This window comes from Neolamprologus multifasciatus, chromosome 20, assembly GCF_963576455.1.
Source record: "Neolamprologus multifasciatus chromosome 20, fNeoMul1.2, whole genome shotgun sequence".
Classification (NCBI taxonomy): Eukaryota; Metazoa; Chordata; class Actinopteri; order Cichliformes; family Cichlidae; genus Neolamprologus; species Neolamprologus multifasciatus.
In genome coordinates, this window is record NC_140458.1 from 34,384,132 (window position 1) to 34,396,464 (window position 12,333).

A 12,333-nucleotide genomic window follows, 5' to 3' on the forward strand; every position below is an offset into this window, starting at 1 on the left:
AAAAGAGACGATGTAGCCTGGGTCCATTATTATGCACGAGGAAATTTATTTAATTCGCCTTCATAATAAGTAATATTTTTGTGCCAGAAAACTGGTAATAAGATCATGTTTTTATTTATCATGCACAAAAACTAAATTATAAAATAACACCGGGTAGAGGGTGTCTTCGTCTTGTGTGTGTGTTTGTGTGTGTGTGTGTGTCTTTTCTCCGCATAAACTTAGAAAAAAGAAAACATTTCACACCAGTAAAAACTAAAAAGTTAATTAAAAAAGTTAAATACAGGGAAAAAACTGTTACATTTTCCTTTTTGGTTCATTTTTTTCTTCCATTTTGTTACAAATTTAAGGCAGCCATTTGTTGTTTTTTTTGGGTTTTTTTTCATCTATAAACTGTTCTGACTTTAAATTTGCTTTATTTTTCTTGTAAGTATACTTGGCGGTATTTTGTTACCCGCCTCCTGCAAATTCTAATCAAGTGATTATAGGCTATTGAATGCTTTTATACTACGATGCTGTACTTACATCTCAGCACCTAACCGGTTCTATTGGGCCATAAAACAGTTCGTCGCTGTAAAACGAGCACCTATTGCTGCAACCAACTAGCTTGCAAAGCGCCTTCATTTACATTAGCGCTTTTGTAGGCTGCCCTTTATGGATTGTTGTCACCAAAATTAGTTTTGGTAAAACTTATCGAAAGTTTAAATCCCATGCACGTGGCATCTGGTGTAAGGTATTCGGTAAAAGGTAATAATGTAATCCTGCTGTACTTTGACGGTGGTTTTCGCTTTGCTATTTAATTAAGCGCTTGCGTGATCCTGGCACCATAAATTTGAAGTTAGCCACAGAGTGGACAACAGCATAAAAGAGCTCACAGAGCACAGCCTGCCTGCTTGCAACTGGAAAGATATTTTAAAGTGGCCGCCAGGAGCAAATTAGTTATGTCGCCCCAATGGCTCCTGATTAGTGCAGGAAACCCACTACCATGTAGGCTGTCTCGCAGCATTCAACACCCAGACCTGCTGGCATTATCATAACAACCTCCAGGTTTGCAATAATTTATACGATAATTTAGTGTTGGTTGCTGGCTGAAATTTAGACAAGTGTAAAGACCATGGTAAAAACAAAACAGGGAAAAAAACAGTGCCAGTAAAGTGCGTGTGTGTGTTGGGAGGTGGGGGGGGCTTTTTCTTCAAAATGTTTAGCCAGACGACAAAGCTGGCTTTAGGCGTTTGCAAAAAAAAAATAAAAGAAAAAGAAAAAGGAAAAAATCCAGAAAATTTCAGCGACCACTTATTGGGAAATAAGCTGGTTCTCGCGTTTCCATGGGAGAAATGGATCTGTATAAACAAACAACATTCTGTTATGGAAGCAGAGAAGAACGAATGCGCATTGAAAGTTTCTTTTTAAGGAAAGCATAAATGTGGGGATAATAACCCTGCTACATAGCTTTGCTTTAACTACCGCAATCTCTACAGCAAGTAGTTCACAACAGTTAGCTCCCCTCACTTCTACCTTATGATAATCACAGTCACGCAAATCTGATTGTTTCAAGTGGAGCTCTTCTGCCATCATGTGCAGGGTCAATGTGCATTCTGCTGTAGGAAAAAATAAACAACACAAAAACAATCAAGTCATACGCTCGTGTTTTTCTGCTGTTTATAGCCTCAAACACAATTTCCATGACTGGTTTGTGAAATCGCTGCACATTTTCCAAGCTGCTGGCAGCTCTGCAACAGCACATTACTGTCCCATCTGTGACACCCCAGCACACATTTAGGGTACTACCATAACAACAGGCGTTGTGTCATTTTACTTTATCATTTCAGATATATCGCTCCAGTATGCACTCTTCTGCAATGCCAGGTTTGTGAGGTTTCTTTGTGTCTTTTGTGAAATGCGCCTGTTATTAAATCTAACTAGTGCGCATATAATTTGCTTTTACTCGTGACTGTTTCAGGCTTTGTGCTGAGTCGCTGTTAGCCTGCGGGCTAGGTGGGGAATGTGTCATAAAGCATTTTTGTGCGTGTTTGTCAGTGGTGTGACTTTGTGAAATGAGCTGACAATATAACGTGTGGGCGTTGTGTCCTTCTATGAAGCAAAAACCTGCCTTTGTTACACAATTTTTAGGTGTGAAAATTGGCTACATTTCTATTCATTATGTTGTCTATATTGTCTCCTCACTGCTAAACACCAGGGTATTGTTTATGCTGTGGTGTTTGATGAACACGTTCACTACAGTAATGTATCCACACCGCCAAGATTTTGTTTTGCACCAGTGTAATTTTTCTTTTGGAAAAAAACACACGAAACAACCATCATTTACTCTATTTATTTCACCTACATTGACTATGTATATGTGTGTGTGTGTGTGGGGGGGGGCGTGTGTGTGTGTGTGTTTGTGTCTGTGTAAAAGCAAAAGGTTTTATATCACCTTGACGCACAACCATTTACATACATTACACACATAACCAAAAGCGCAAAGTGATACAAATGTTGCCCTTGCCTTTGGAAATGATTCTGAACTGGAAACACAGCCTCGCGTGCGTTTGCTTTCACAGAGTAAACAACAGGCTAACCCTCTCCGTGGTTACAGCATTTTAACAAACATTTACAGCGTTTAAATACAGCCTGCTTTAGCAGCCAAGTTTTACAGTTGCTGAAAAACAAAATATGCTGAGGTCTAACTCGTTTTAGCAGCTTCTTTATGTTAACGAGGAAAAGTCAACAACATTAGCTAAACTACGGTTTAGTTTCAATCCAGTGGGTATAAAATATAACGCTGTTGTTCTTCTGACTTTTAATGTAGGCTTTAAATTACGTGATACGAAAGTTGCACAACAGCCTACGTTTATATTTGTTTTATATCCGTTTTATTCTACTTTGTTGAATAAAACGGCATGTTTTCCCCCCCATGTTTTTATGCTTTTTACATGATAACTGTTATTATAATTTAGACATTATCTAATTAGCTTTCAGGACAGAAGAAACAAAATCACATTAAAACAACTTTCTGTGCGTAAACACTTTCAAAGCTCGTATATTGAATAGAGGAAATTATTTTCAAATACTTGTTTCCACTGCTACTCTGCGTGTGAAATGATGACAATAATAATGGTAATAAAAACAAAGCAAAACAACAAACAATTAAAAAACAGTTAAAGTACTAATAATAACACAACCAAACATGTGCAAAGGAATTGAAACATTTATAGAAATACTATATGTGCTCCAGTAAGCAAATACCTATTTATTAGGCTATACATACGTAAAAGACACTTAATATAATTCTGTACACCACAACATAAATATCCTTGTAGGCCATCCATTTGCAATTTCCCCGTACAGTTGAACACATTATAAGGCGACACCCCGTTAAACAGCTAAGTGCTGCTTCGTTGGTTATTTCAGTCCACTTAAAGTTGACCAACTGCTTTAAAAAGATGTGGCATTATTATTACGATTAGTCTAATGAATTCTGGTGCATTTCAGCTGGAGCACAATGGTAATACAAAAACAAATCCAAATGAATAATCAGAGAATCCAAATTATGGTGGTAATGCTACAAAATCAGTAAAAGTCTTTTCCCAAAATATGACAGTTTTATATTAAGCAGGTCAAAAGAAAAAAAGCAAAAAAAAAAAAGCAAAAAGAAACAAAATTACTGGCCAATTACTTTTTGATCTGCTCCACACATTCATCTGTACGATTTCTTTGAATTCCCAACCGTAAAAAAATGTCCTCATTCCTGCTGAGGCTTTGTTTAAGAAAACAACACATCTTCTTACCCGCTTACAGCTTTTCTCGCTAAACCTGCAACAACAACAAAGCGGTTGGAGTTTTAAAAAGAAGCAAACAAAAAGAAAATACACAAATTGTACCATTTGGATCAAATCCAGGCGGCTTCATCTCCACAGGATAAGCTCCGAGGCGAAAAGAAACTCGAGGCATGGCTGAGTTAATTTGCTTTGAAGCATCTAAAAGTTTGTGCTGAACTAGAAATAAAACATCCAAAAGCCACGTAGTAAGAGCCTTTAAAATCACTGCAGCAGGAGCTGTCGTCCTTTGTTCTTCCTGGTATGGGCCTGCTGGTCTCAACCCCAGATGGTCACTAGGTGGCGCTCTTGCTCTACCAAAAACCCCTTACTCTTCCCAACTTGACCGCGCTGACGTCACGTCAGTCTGGAGCATCAAGGCCACTTCCACGCAGCTATTGGTCTGAAACTCACATGACATGTCTCCGAGCATCCATAATTATCTTACTGATATTTTTGCACCCCCCTCCAAAAGATGTCAGCATCTTACTGTCATTTTTCTCCCGGAGAATCCCGTAGTTTAGACCAGTGGAACACACCAAACGATTACTCTGTTACCAAATGCAAAAATGTCATGTCCGAATAACATAGCTCCCGGTAACTTCCTCATGGATTCCTTAATGGGAGGATCATCTTCCTTCAGGGGTGACAGTTATTCCAGCAACCCCGGAATGTACATCCACTCAGCTGCAGAGTACGGATATTCAGTGATGAGAAACAGTGGGAAGGTTGGACTGTCTTCACTCTCGAAAGGAGACGAGATTCTTACTCCGGGCGGTGTGTCGCTCAGCGGCTTCCAGGATGAGGCCTACCTGTCAACACAACTGGCCACATGGACCCCAGGCTCCAAAACCTCCAGGGACGAGCAACCTGTTGCCCAGTGTTTACAACCCTGCTCGTTTCCAATGGGTAGCGTCAAAGAGGAGGCGTTTTGTTGCCTCTACCAGGAAGACAGCAATAAGGGGAAACAGACAACAGAGTCAGCCACTTACATCCGGCTTGGGGACAATAGCTGCCGGCCTCAGCAAACTGCCTCCTCTTCCAGCGGATGTTTCAAGGTGTACAGCGGAGAGAGGCCGCCACAGGATGGTCGGCAGTTCCCCTCCAGTTTCTCTCTGACCCACTTGGCGACATCTGTTGAACCATCAGCAGAATCGACAATAAGTCGCAGCAAAGCGAAGGAGACAGCGAGAGAGCTTTCCAAAACAGAGGAGAGTCAGAGCAGGAAGGAAGAGAAGGCCAAGAGTGACAGCTGCACAGATATCTCGGACGGGGAATTAAAAGGTAGAATGCTAATTTACGCCCACCCCCACCTCATCCCCCACCCCCAACTTTAACTCAGACACGTGCATATGTGTCAATACAATGCTCACGCGCACACGCAGGCGGGTTGTTGACGGTGTTACTAAAAGGATCGCACAGATGCAATAATTAATAACTTTAAAGTAGCTTTGTGTTGGATATCAGTCACATGGTCTGTGTGGGGATTTGATAGCCTGGCCTAGGAGGGGGTACGGTGCTCGTGGCATTTAACACATTTCCATTAATGTGACAACGTGAGATGGGCAGTTATCATTAGAATAAACAGCCCCCCCGCTGCTCTCTCTTTCATACAAGCTCTGGTTACTTATTGACAGAAGTAACAGCACCATTTCATACCTCAAAATGCTGGCATTGAGCCACTATTAAATTGTACGGGTTGTCTCCAAAGTTTTAAACTTTTCGACCCAAATTATTGAGGATGTAATAATAATAATAATAATAATAATAATAATAATAATAATAATAATAATAATAATAATAATAATAATAATAATAGACAGAATGTAAGCTCATGAAAGACCACTAATTTTACGGTGTACGTAAAACATTTAAATTAAAAGAACACGTTGGACTTTTGCTTTTTCAGGAAAGAAAGCTGTCACGTTATATTTATATAATAATATTTATATAATATACAGAGGTAAATTAATTCTGTAAGACCACAATCTGTTGATCGTTTTTTGTATTTCTAGTTATTATTATTATCATTATTATTAGTAGTAGTTTTAGTAGTTATAGTAATAGCAGCAGCATTAGTATTAGTAGTATTAGTCGTAGTGGCACTGGTATAACACCCGTAATGAATCTTAAAGTCATTACATATTTTTCATTAGCTTATTTAAAGTGAATTTCACCTTCTTATTTATAGATGAAGATCAACACTATGCTTTTATTTTTAATTTAATTGGACAATGCTGTAGGGTCTGTGTTTGTGTATATTTGGATTTGGGAGGGGGAGTGTGTGTGTGTGTGTGTGGGTGGGTGTGTTTGTGTGTTTGCGCGTGTTCGTGAGAATTAAATTACGGAATTAAATGTTTTGGTAATGATTAAATGTTGGGCACACAGCGACTGTTCACATTAGGGTAATTATTAAAATAATCTGCCTGTGTTTATACGTGTGTGGCGTTGGGGGAGGGGGGGGCGTTATTCCCTAGAGTCTGCGAGCTAATCAAGAAATTAAGTGAGTGTGCAGAGCAGCAGTGTGATTTTTTCCGCTGCTGGTACTTCGATGCGTTGTTTCTTTGTTCTTACCCCCCCCCCCCCCCCCCCCGCCAAAATCTAGTATCATGCTGCAGAGACCGCCTCTTGTTTTAAGATGAAGCTAAAAAAAATATATATATATATATATATTTATTTATATCTGGCTCCGGTGTGCAAAGGTAATAAAGTTTTATGGGAGTCTGAGGTCCAACATAGACAAAGGAAGTGCCTGCACACCCTCGTTTGATTCGATCTAATTATAGTTGTACATCTTACAGAAGCAATTTGCAAGCAGCAGGAGTTGTTAGAAAAGGTGCGATGCTCGATGTAGTTCATTTGTTCGAGTAAGAGCGGAGGTAAAGCACCCAGGTGAAGCTGTTCTCTTAAACTACTAATTTGGATTTCTTTGAACGGTATTGAATGTGCATTTAGAAGATGTGGGCGTGTACCCAGCATCTACTGTACTGATCAACGCCTTGAAGATCTCCGCGCAAAATGTCGGGATTTGGCCGCCTGTTTGCTCACTGTCCTATTTCTCTCGCTCCGATAGATGATTTGTCCGCGGAAAAGACAACGGGAAGCTGGTTAAAAGCCAAAAGTGGAAGGAAGAAGCGCTGTCCCTACACAAAGCATCAGACGCTGGAGCTGGAAAAGGAGTTCTTGTTCAACATGTATCTGTCTCGGGAGCGCCGCCTGGAGATCAGCCGGAGTATCAACCTGACCGACAGACAGGTCAAGATCTGGTTCCAAAACAGACGCATGAAGCTCAAGAAGCTAAACAGGGAGAGCCGAGAAAGGGAACAGAGCGCAGTCTACAACTACTCCTGAGGAGATATTTAACAAACACACACACACACACACACACACACACACACACACACACACACACACACACACACACACACACACACACACACACACACACACACACACCACATCCATTACATCCAAATCACGCACACAGACAGCCCAGACATGCATGTGTCTATAAATGATACATCCAGCAATTATTTAGTGATCTTTCTCCTTATGTGCACACTAAGCACACGTGCACACATCGTGCCTTCCTATATGAACGATCTAAACGCTGCAACTTGCAGACCAGACCTGAGTTTCCAGGTAAACAGTTGTAGCGACACTGGAACAGTAAGGTGCTATTAGCTTGTAATTTTAATTGTAATATAACATGAACCAAAGGAAAAGAGGAGGCAACATTCACGCAGTCTATAAATAACTAGTGGCATGTAAGCGGTTTCAATTTGCTGAGCTTCAATGAATGAAATGCCACTTGTGCTGCTGCTTCTTCCTTGGTGTGTAATGTGCATGCACGCGATGATATTAAACTATGTCATGGCGAACGATTCTAAAACAATAAAAAGAAAGAAAGGAGGGCGAATTAGATAAAAAGCTATTTCCAACTTTGTCCTTCCCCTAGCATAGCAATGAAAATGAGAGGGAGGGAGAGACACTGCGGATGAGAGAAGGAGATCATGGCAGTTTTAATAGAAGTGAGAGACCATAACGTTGATTTAAATATTATCCAGGTGACCACAGTAAGTCAAGGTCATAAAATTCTAATGTCAGGTTCGCCCTGGAAAGCGTTGGGGGTGGATTTTATGATCTGCAAATATAATGTGCTGCAGCAGTAAAGATGCGTTTAAAGGTGTGTGTGGAGGAGGGCTAATCCACACAGCAGAGACTGCAGTGTGCAGGACCCAGCCGAGAGGCGCTGGGCTGGCGGGAGCAGGCGCCTCCATCCCGGGGATAGTGGAGCTTCATGGGCGCAGGAGATCAGGAGGATGGTGGATAAAGGGACAGCGACCGCGACGGCTCCAGTGACAATAATAACAAGCGTCACGGCAAACACGTGGATAACAAAGCGCATCTGGAAGGCGTCTACCGAAGGCAAGTGAAGGTAGGACCCGGTTTTACGTAATATTTTTATTTCCTGTTTCGGGAAGTGTGGCGCATCTGTCAGAGAAGTTTGCCTGACAGCTCATTTGGCACGCACGGTGCACGCCTGCTCGCGTCCCTAGTTTGAATGAAGTTGTTTCAGCGTGCTGCTGATTGCTACTTAGTTTCTTTCTCGAATCACGATGCTGGTGGCTGATTGTTTTTTGTTTGTTTGTTTGTTTTTTGGATTAGCTCTGGAGATTTGCTGGACTGCATTTTTAAGCTATGTTTACTTAACGAATGGACTAAATTTACGCTGCGCTGACACAATAATATTTATGAATTTAGAAGAGTAGCAAAATTACATGGATGCGGTTTTTGAGACTATACAATTAAAAGTCATGGCACATCTAATGTGTCACAGGCAGCGTAAAAAGCAGCATGATTGCAGACCACAGTGTGTTTCATACTCGCCTTTTCTCTTAGTGCTGGATAGTGTTAATCCCCACTTGCCTTTTCATGCATTGTCCTTTCCATGGATATTTTTTGTAAACCCCTTTGCGCGAAGCTGAAGCGTGGTTTAGGTAGTTTCATGTTGTTGGGGTTGGCTTCCTGGCTCGGCAACAAGAAACTGCCTTGATTACGTCAGTTCGTCTTCATCAAGGGCACAATTTCCGCCGAATTACCCCCTATAGTCACACAGGTCCCCGCAAATGGCATTGTAAATGAACTGAGTTGCAATACCTTGGACAGAGACGTTTTCTTTCTTTGCTGTTATTTTTGTGGTGGGCTGTAAAACCTCCCAGAGGCTCTCAGAAGGAGAATAGGTTGTAAACAACATGGGGTAAAGTTTTAGACTGCGTAGTGGTGCATCTGTCATCACTGGCTGTCCGTTTAGGTTTCGTTGTTTCAGCTGTTTTATGATGAGATAGAAAGAGACATGGATACATGGGTGGCTGGATATGTCGCGGACTTAACTAATTAAATTATCAGAGAAATGTGTACAGGAAATTTATGCTAATGACACTTAGCACAGATGACACTATGACTTCATCTGAGCTCTTTCTTCTGCTAATGCACAACTTCTTTTACGTGTTTAAACCCAAAAGGCCGTTCAGTTCCAACTTCCAATTTGCTGGGAAGTTTTGCAGTGATAGGCTCCCTAACGTCAACACAAAAAGCTACTTTGTCATTTCCAGCAATAGCTACTGATGACTGTTTACTAGAAAACATTAGAATACACACAAACAACAATCGCTCCATTAGCCACATTTTGCATTGATTCAAAATGTTACATTTTTAGTACAAATTCCTACAAAAATCTTTGTGTGTTTGGGTGCATTAAAGAACGTGGGTCTTTTATGTCTTTCAGTTGTGTTTCCTCTGGTTCTACTTAAATGTTTGAAACTTTATTTTGTCTTTCCACGGACCACTATGCGGAAGAATCTCCTGGGCTTTACACTGTTTCATCTGTTATGTGTTGTGGCCAAGTTTCCAAAACATAATGGGCACACATTATATCTTTATTGGAGTCGACCCGCAACACTTTCAGTGTCAATTTTTGGACTAATGGCACTTAAATTAATTAAATTATCAGAGTAAGCATTCATTTCTAGCGTGAATTTAGAAATGAATGAAATTTATGTTTTAATCCAAACTCACTGACGGTCACAGATAGTTGGAAAAACTTTATGTCTTGTAATAAACATTGTTTTATTATAGTTAAAATTAATGGGAGAAGGAAAATAGAAAAGAAACTCTTAAAAATGACTAGATATCTGTCAGGAAAGGGGTTTTAGCTTACGTCAGCGGTCAATGAAACACAATAACTTATTGATGAAAGAGCTGCTTATTCTGCAAGCACTTTTTACTTTGGAAAGGCAGTCCAGTGTTTATGCTAGTCACTATCTCCCCTTGTTTTCTCAGCCCCCTCCTTGTAGCGGTAGCACCAGTGGAAGAGACAGTCTGGAATCCAAAGTCACTTTCATTCAGCTCAGTGAATGAGTGTCTCTCTTGGAATGCACCACTGACAAAGACTTTACAGCGCCGAAAACAGCCCCGAGAGCTGCACAGATTCACCCTAAAACCATATACACATAAAGTAATTTATTCCACTTTGTAGTTGCGCACAGGAAATGAAGCCTTTACACCGCCGCTTCCTTTGGGACAGCTCAAGATGTCTCACTGCTACTGGCATGATCAGACATGAACCAAATATGCCAACAGCTTTTCTTTCTTTCTTTGTTTCCCCCTTTACCTTTTTTCTACTGTCATTTTCCACATTCATTATGTTTATTTTATGATAGAGAGGAAAAATTAGCACTTTGAAATTTATTTTATTTTATTTTTACCAAGAAGATTGATTAGGGTATGAATTCAGAAGGGGCGTTATTCTTCTTTCTTTGGAATGGAAAATGTGAAGACTGCTCCATTGCCAATTTGTGCGGTGCAGGAATGACTCTTAAAATGCGCCTTTTTTGGATTTGTTGAATGACATTTAAGAACTGAGAACGCTTTCCAGCCTCAGGATGGATTATAAAGGAAAGCCTCAATAAGAATAGAATTTTTCTGTAAATAAGTGACAATCGTGGCCTTAGAAAAAGGGGGAGCGAGAGAGAAAGAGACTTACGCTGTTTTATATATTAACTGCGCGAAAAATTCAAAGTGTCACAGGCCTGCTCACCAGCACTGTAATTGATCAGCTTCAGAACCGATCACTTTACGGGCTGTTTTGACACAAAATGCGTTTGAAAGACATTTTTAAAGCTAATTTATTAGAATAAGAATGTCAGATATTGATTCTCTGAAACACTGGCGTGCAGCGGTTATCGGGGGATTTCCATCCGATACAGGAGGAGAAATACAGATATATATTTTGTTATTGTAGCTTTTGGCCTTTCAGTAGATCATAGTGCAACTCTGTGGTCCTTAATATTCAGCGTTTGGGGCGTTATGAACACATTGTGTTAACGTTTCTTTGAATTATCTTTATGTGTAGTTTAAACACATAACACAGCCTAGATGTCGTATTTGAACGTGACTAACTAATTTTGGAAAAGAGAAATGAGACGCGTTTATTTTGTGTGTGTGTGTGTGTGTGCGTGCGTGCGCGCGCGTGTGTGAGGGAGAACTTGTGATGTCTTGTGATGTCTTGTCAATTTTGCAGTAGTTATCTTGCTCTTACCATTCATTTGACAGAATAATTACTTTCAGTATCTTTGCTCTAAACAGGAAAAATAATGCGCTTCCATTCTGGCTCTAAACGGACACGTCTAATAAAAGAAAGTCATGTTCCAACGCACACCTCGTATCCATGTTTATTATCTCCCCCGGACTGGTTCTGCTGATAAAAGCAGACTCGGATACAGAGTTCTGACTCACCTGACAATCAAGATGAGTCAGTTTATCTGAATAAGCATAGGGTGTAATATCAGCTTGAGTAGCATTGCGGGTTTATAAAGATACACTTACAGAGAAATTCGCAATCTGCACGCACGGCGATTTTCATGCAAGTGTACTAATGATCTTAGCTGAAGTTCCCATTCTAATATTATCACGAGAAGCATGTTGCTGTATTCATCTACAATCATTTTTACAGTGAAAGGTGGATGCTGAATTAAAAGCGCGGGCGCGAAGATTATTTTGACGGAGCAAACACTGATTACATGCCCGTGAGTCCGTATTAATAAGAAGCATCAGTGCACCGCAGTCGCGCAAACACACGCTTTGGTTCATGCGGCACAAATAGGCCTTTTGAAAATTGCAACAACACCTGTATTTGTGTGTATTTTTGTCCATGGGAAATGTGTGTAAGTGATACATGTCAGAATCTGACGCACGTATAGGTTGGCGGAGTTATAGTTAGTCTATTGTCATCATTGATTCAAGAAGCCGTTTTTTGGATAAATTATTTTGCATGTCAGAAGGACAAACGACTGTAGTAAAATGAAAATGTAGACTCGCTGTGATCTCACAGAGTCTGTGGATAGACAGTGTCATATATTGCATAGATTACAAATCGTTATTAGACCAATATGAGATTTTTTGAAACCTCAGCTATAAAACCAAATGTGCCACAGACGACTACAAATCCCATAAACAAGCC

The 12,333-nt window shown here is 40.4% G+C and overlaps 1 protein-coding gene across 1 annotated transcript; it reads left to right on the forward strand.

Moving 5' to 3' along the window:
- The first annotated feature begins 4,223 nt into the window (after positions 1–4,223).
- On the forward strand, positions 4,224–7,265 carry hoxc10a (homeobox C10a). The gene is made up of 2 exons (XM_085145784.1): positions 4,224–5,096; positions 6,886–7,265. The coding sequence occupies exons 1-2, from the start codon at positions 4,382–4,384 to the stop codon at positions 7,161–7,163; spliced, it is 993 nt and encodes a 330-aa protein (XP_085001910.1). The 5' UTR covers positions 4,224–4,381; the 3' UTR covers positions 7,164–7,265.
- The last annotated feature ends 5,068 nt before the right edge of the window (positions 7,266–12,333 follow it).